Source organism: Lactuca sativa, chromosome 8 (assembly GCF_002870075.4).
Source record: "Lactuca sativa cultivar Salinas chromosome 8, Lsat_Salinas_v11, whole genome shotgun sequence".
NCBI classification, from domain to species: domain Eukaryota; kingdom Viridiplantae; phylum Streptophyta; class Magnoliopsida; order Asterales; family Asteraceae; genus Lactuca; species Lactuca sativa.
The window spans coordinates 32464151-32471756 of NC_056630.2; the positions used below are offsets into that span (position 1 = coordinate 32464151).

At 32.7% G+C, this 7606-nt stretch overlaps 1 protein-coding gene across 1 annotated transcript; it reads right to left on the bottom strand.

Moving 5' to 3' along the window:
- Positions 1–328: 328 nt before the first annotated feature.
- On the bottom strand, positions 329–2259 carry LOC111906961 (F-box/kelch-repeat protein At3g06240). The gene is made up of 2 exons (XM_023902746.3): positions 2117–2259; positions 329–1624 (listed from the first exon to the last, which is right to left on the bottom strand). Exon 2 carries the CDS (start codon positions 1591–1593, stop codon positions 445–447), a length of 1149 nt encoding a protein of 382 aa, XP_023758514.1. The 5' UTR covers positions 1594–1624; positions 2117–2259; the 3' UTR covers positions 329–444.
- Between the last annotated feature and the right edge of the window lie 5347 nt (positions 2260–7606).

Sequence of the window (7606 nt, forward strand, 5' to 3'; positions counted from 1 at the left end):
ATATATCCAATTAACAAAACAAACAATTATATTTCAAATTTAAATAGTTTAATGATATATAAGAACGTTATCATAACATAATAGCATCTGGTAGTCACCTAGAATCGATTGGCTCAAAATAGACTTGAGCCAACAACAGTTAGGTCGAGGAAAAGGAAACAATTTCCTTGAATAACAATAAGGCTAGACATCTATTAAATAATAGCTTATGGGAAAGAAATTTGAAACAAATCATACATAACACCAACATAATTTTTAAAAAGAACCAACACGTTCAGATGTTAAGCATATCATGCTTACAAGATAGCATGTGGACGTAAATATGTAATGCACTAAAAGTTGATATTTGATGGGAAAGTAATCAAGAAACATAGCATCATGCAGAATATTTATAGATTACGAAACTGAAATCGAAAGATAAATTAAAGCAGCAGCTCATCATATCTAACGCTTGGCAGGTGCAACCCAAACAAGACTGTCAACATACCCCACAACTTTAATTATACCAAGTTGTCCACCCATAATCTTGAAGGTTTTACACTTCTCTGCAATTGGATCATACAAAGCAAAACGATCATTGGGAGCATGGAAAAGGTACTCACCATGTGATGTGAATCCATATGGATATATATCAAAAAAAAACTGTGAAAACTCATGATGTTTAACCCATGATTCAGCCACCCCATACTCATCCATCACCCACACCTCACAATCAAGATCTGCCTTTGACATTACACAAAGTTTTCCAGATAAAACTCCTACAGCATTCATAACATTCATGCAGAAACTATAGTAATCTACTACAGAATCTGGAAGAGGTATCATTCGGAATGTCTCTAAATTCAAATCAAATGCCACTATCGTTTCTTTCTTCCACCCGACATCAGTATAACCAAGCCAATGACAATGGCCATCATGGCCATCTGTGCAAACTTCATCTCGAGTGGAAATTATTGTAACGTGTGAAGGAAATCTTTGAGATATTAACTCCCATGTACCTTTTCTCATACTATAAACCTCAGCTTGAGGTACCATTTTGGATTCTCGAGGATAGCTTGTAAGCTTCACAAGTTTGTAATCATCAGCTTTGGGATCAAACCCAAACCGGAAATGGACTTCGCTTGATTTATTAAAGGGCACAAGACATGGTGGGAGAGTTAACATGGCGGAGAGAGAAGGATTGCATACGTGAACGACATAATCATCATCATCATCATCATATGATTTGTAATAGTAGCATATTAAGCCATTCACAGATCCAATGATACCACCCCTACCATCTTTAGATTGAGGATTAAATGGAGGTTTAATGAAATTGGTGAGTTCGAGATCGGGTGAATGAGAGGGTCGTGCTGTGAATGAACTAAAGTCAAAAGAAAGTCCCTCACGGAAGAACAACAGAATCTCATCGTTGTGATGGATAGAACGAAGGAGGTGGGATTTTACAAAGGAGGGATCAGATAAGAGAGCATTCCAAGGTTTACAAACGCACCTCATTTGAGCAAGCTGTTTGGCAATTAACTGGATGAATATGTCTGATAAAACTTCGTTTGGGAGGTTCTCTATAGTGGCTAGGTTTCGTCTTGAAGCCATTTTCAGGTGTCAAAGTAAAATTTCTTTTCGGCTGCAAGGTAACACACAGACCCGTTAGAAAAAAAAAGGACCAGTTATAATAAGAAGATCATCCGGTTAACAAGATAAAGATTTGTCAAGCTCTTGTATGGCAATTGGTGATTATGTTTTTAATCCTACCCTATTAGGTTTGTAATCACCATTTTGAATTACATCATTCATTTAGTTAATTAATTTTATTCAAATTTTGGTTGCTATTTAAGGTTACTTTGAATGATTGATGCTTTCTTAACGGTTTTTGACATCAATTTTTCAATTTTTTTATAGGGTTTCCCAAATCAAAATATTACCTTCCTTTTTCTTTGGTGACATTGATCATTATTTATACGTTAATTACTTGGATTTTCAGAAATAAAGTTGAAAATTAAGGCCAACATTAAGTTGTTTTTGGTGGTACTGTTAGGAATTTTGTAAATTTCCTTTTGGGGTGAAAAGTAACTCTAACAATATTAAGTATTAACTTAGGAGAATCAGAGAGACATACAAAGAGCGAGAGGCGGTTACACCAAGAGTCCCGGAGGCCGGAGATGAAAGGGGCAGACTGTCGGCCAGTGGCGAGATTCCGTGACACCGATGCCGAAAAGGCAAGAGTGCGGGAAAGTTTTTCTTTAGAGATGGATCTGTTCAGTGTTCACTAACATCACAACTCTCATCATAAATTTTCAAATCCATATTCATCGGGCCCAATAAACCTAAAGCCCATCCTCTCGGAACCTAACGGATCTACCCTAACTAACTCTACAATCTACATCCATCCCCTAGTTTTATAACAACTAAAAAACGAGTTTGTCGTTGTTGGTATATGTTTTGTAGATGATCCCATAATATATATATACCACACTATTTTATTGTAAGCTTCTAACATGTTATTCTTTTTGTTGAATTTGGTAAACCTTTACATTATTGTAGTGAGATGGTGAGATTAATTATCTAACTGGGCCAAATGGTCTAGCACAAGTGTATATATAAGAATCCAAGGTAAACACTCTAACCTCATTGCTAAGACCATCAAAATGCCCATCAACAGTTCTTCCAATCCCATCTCGAAGTTGAAGCCCTTGCTCAAAATCTGAGCAACATGAGTAGTGTTGTCAGTATTCTATAACACTAATTGTTGAACATATGCCATCTTATCAATAATCCTACACACCTCAAACACAAAGTTCACCATTTTTCCTAAACACGATCAAACCATATCCAATAGAACTTCTCGAAGTTGAAGCTCTTGCTCAAAATCTGAGCAACATGAGTAGTGTTGTCAGTATTCTATAACACTAATTGTTGAACATATGCCATCTTATCAATAATCCTACACACCTCAAACACAAAGTTCACCATTTTTCCTAAACACGATCAAACCATATCCAATAGAACTTCTCGAAGTTGAAGCTCTTGCTCAAAATCTGAGCAACATGAGTAGTGTTGTCAGTATTCTATAACACTAATTGTTGAACATATGCCATCTTATCAATAATCCTACACACCTCAAACACAAAGCTCACCATTTTTCCTAAACACGATCAAACCATATCCAATAGAACTTAACTTGATATCCAATTTATGAAACAAAATGTTTTTTTTTCAACGGCAAATTTAATCTACTCCTAAATTACTCCTTAATTCCACGTATGTCAACCACGAGACTTGAATCCTCAATGATACGTGTCTAGGCTTATACATAAGGCCACCTCCATGGCCGGATCCACCATATATTTATATATACATTAAATGGATAAGTTGTGGTGACATACTTTGCAACAGTTTCTGGAGCGTCACTTATAACTCTGCATGTAACCCACGCCTTAGATGGAATGTCATCCACGTCTTGCATGTTACTACTTCCACTTCTTTTGCATTTTATTTAATTATTTGTTTAATGTATTTTGCATTGAAAGAGTAGACTGATTAATTTACGGTTAGCCATGTTTTCCACTTCCTAGTTTTTAGACTTTTGCATTGTTATATATTTGGATGTATTTTCATTGTTAGGAGGATGAGAAGAATTATCAGTAAAATATCTATGTTTGTATTTCTTATTTCTTTGGGAGATTAGCCATCTCAAATTGAACTTATCTTGGAGATTGACCATCTCAAATCGGTCTCTATCACTCAACCTCGAGGAGGAATGCAACACCGTATACCGTTAGGCTAGAAGCCTTTGACATGAAATAAAATGTTATATGTTAAGTTTGAATACTTTAAGAATGCGTATGAATGCCATTTATATGTCATTTTACTTGTTAAGTTATAAAACTGATTCTACAGTTAAAAAAATACTATATAAAACTAGTTATCTAATTATATCAAAAGATCCAAACACTATTACTATAAGTCTATAACGTTTATTACAACAAATTTCCAGCTTCTGATATATTATGAAAAACCTGGTGTATGTTAACATGCAATCCCAATATCCCTTAGGGGGGAGGGAGAGGTTCCCTCCTAACCCGCTGTCACATCACCTTCACATCAACTCATCAACCCAATTGACTCTTTCCGAGCCATTCCGACCTCCCTTAAATAGAAAAACAGATGACGGTTAATTTAAATTATAGACTTGTTAAAAAAAATAGATTATTATTCTGTAGTGTGTACTTTATTACCAAACTTAACTCACAAATTATTTATAAAGAACAAAAAAAAACTAAAAAAACTTTGAACATGTTTTGAGTCATCCAGCCCTCAATCTTTTTTGTTTTCTACAAATCGATCCGGTTTGAGTTTTCCCGACCCGCTATCCTCACATACCTAAGGCCATTGCAATATACACACTAAATATTTACTCTATTTTAGTGTAAAACTTGCACATCCTCTGAATATGTTTACCCTTATAAATTTATCCTCTCGAATGTATGCATTCAATATTCTACTAATTTAAACATTTCAGAGTGTTATAATGATATATTGGTTGTGTATTACTTTACTTTTAATTATAATGTTTAGATAGGATCCAATATATAAATTGTAATAACTAATAAAGATACTAAAAAATTTCTATACTAATAAAAGAGTAGTATTTTTGCCATGTGTCATCATATTAGACCTCTCAATTAATGTGTTGCCACTTGTCAATCTATTAGTTCTCAATTTTAAATTTATTAGACACTAGGTGTAAGACCCGTGTAATACACGAGTTTATTAAAAATAAAAATTTAATATCAATATTTAAACATTAAATTTAATATCAATATCAATTTTAGAGCTCTCATTAATTATGACATTTATTACATTATAAATATATCAATTCTTTTTCAAGGAAGCATTTATTTCTTTCAATATTATAACCGAAATAAGTTATGATATGTGAACAAATCAGAAAATTACATGTGGAAATAAATAAATTCTAAAAATCTATTAAAATGTCATGTGTCAAAATCAATGAGGACATGACATGTGGCAGAAAATGGGTTTTATTTTATTAGTATAGATCATCATTAATGTGATGCTATTTGTCAATGTATTTATTTGCTATTTTAAATTTTAAATTTATATTATTGTTTTCATTAATTAACAAATAAATAACGTCTAATATATATTAAAAATTAATTTTACATATTTATTTGAACCAACGATTATAATTTTATATAACTAATAAAAACAACTCTTAATTAATAATTTATTTAAAATAATTGATTAATAATTTTGAGTTTTTACTATAAAAATTTAATTAATTTTATAACCGTGGTTCCCACGGGTTATAAACTAGTCATTGATAAAAGAATAAAGTGAAGCATTATAAATTTTAGTGCAATTAAGAATTTTATATGAAGTTTAATGTAACCGGACAAATTGCCACACTATCTGTATGTAAACTTTTAATACGTTCCTTGGAGATGTATTTGTTAAGCCTTTTACAATTTACGGGCCAAATGGCTTAGAACAAGACTAAATGCTTTAATAGTATTTTCAGATTGGAGATTCGGGATTTTGATGAAGTTAGTCAGTTCACGATCTGAAGATCGAGAAGGATGTGCTGTGAATGGTTTGTGGTCAAAAAAGAAATTCTCCTTTGGGAAGACCAAGAGAATTCCATCCTTCTTATGGATAGAATGATGGAGATGTGATTTTACGAAAGAAGATTGAGATAACAAAGCATTCCAAGATTTAGAGACACGCTTCATTTGAAGAAGCTCTTTCGCTAATAAGCGGATGAGTATGTTTGATATAACATCGCCTGGGAGGTCATCCATACTCGGTTGCTGTTGTGGTGAAGCCATTGTTCAAATTTCAAGGTAGCACGATAAATTTTATCTTTTTGGCATCTTCAATTTGTTATGCAAAAAATGGGGTGATGATGGCCCAATAATTCCCAAATTGTTTTTTTTTGTCTGGGCCCATCTCGAATACTGAAGAAACTTCCAAAGTTGGTTACTGATTGAAATTATGATACTTGACAGATCCAAGTCATGTAAAATCCAATACGTAAAGAATTCAAGGTAGTAAAGATACGTTATGCAAGATCAAACAACTCATAGCATTAAATCCCACGCGTTTATATTAATTGCAATTTCATTCAACATGAAAAAAATGGATATGGGAAACCTTTAATTTCTGAAAATACTCGAATCCTATTGACAATGGCAAACTACAATGCTTACACAAACTTCTAATTATTTTAAGTGACTGGAATATTTGTGTCTTTAAATCCATTTAATAGTGAATGCAATGTCATGTGTGACTAAACATGTGGTCTACAAGGATGTCAAGTGACTGGAATATTTAAGTATTAACAATGGAAGAACTAAGAAGTGGCATAAGAGATTGCATCACAAACTGATCTAAACCTGTCCTAGACGTTTTTTACAATATACTAAAAAATGCCCCTTATATTATTTGAAATTAAAAGGTGTTGTACAAAAGATAACATTTTATATTATTGTTAGAATTTTGTCTATATCATTGTTAACTTTCATAATTAGGTCTATATCTTTAAAAGCCTTTAAATTATATACCAAAATGCTTGATTTAGTGATAATTAATCTATTTAAAACATAAAAATATTAATTTTAAATTAGATTGTAACTAAATTACTAAAATTCATACATACAATCATCAGGGGAATCTTTTTCTTATTCACGATATGATTGGTGGGTTCTATTGTGGGTTTGATTTTTTTTTAAGCTTGTACAAGTGTATATTGAGTTCTCATGGTTGTACTAATCCCTTGAATCTCACTCAAACTTTGTTCAATCCGTCAATATTATTGGTCGAGTTCATTCTAAGAGATATTAACCCTAACTTTGTTGTTGATTAGTTACATCTAGATTTCTATCGATATGTTTGGGATTTGTGGAAGATGGGTAATATTGTAATGTAACAACTTCATTAATTTTTAACTATAAAAATCAATTTAAAGATAATGTTTTATGTTTTAAAATGATTAATTATAATTAAATTAAGTATTAGGTTATATATGTGAGTTTGTAGGTTTTATAAGGACATACATCTATTTGAAGTCTTTACAACCTCCGATGATTGTTGGGAGTTGTAGGCAATTCTCTGAAGGAAAAAACATTTGGTATAGAAGGGGGCAATTTTCTAGAGTTTTAGAAATAAACTCACTCTCTCGACTCAAAAGAACCAAGAATGGTGTTTTAACCTGTTTAGGAGTTGAAGTTGTTTCGTCCATAGCTCATGAGACCGAGTCAAAGATGCCCGGATACACCATTGGGATCCATGATGCCTCCTAGTTGTTTTGATTTGGCCTCACAAGAATCACTTCAAGTCGCCTCACATTTGAAAAAACCATTTGGACCATCATGTCTGAGTCTTGAGGTCAATTTTCAACAATACGCACCCAGATTGAGTGGGTTTTGTGTGGTTTTCCTCACTTCCTTCCTTTTCATTGCACGTGTTTTAATGTGAGTTTTAGGTGATCCACATATCCCTTTTGCTTAATATACTACATTTGGTATGTGTATTTTTTTTCACGGGTAGCTTCTAAGACCAAATAAGAGTGTATTGTTATTCTTCA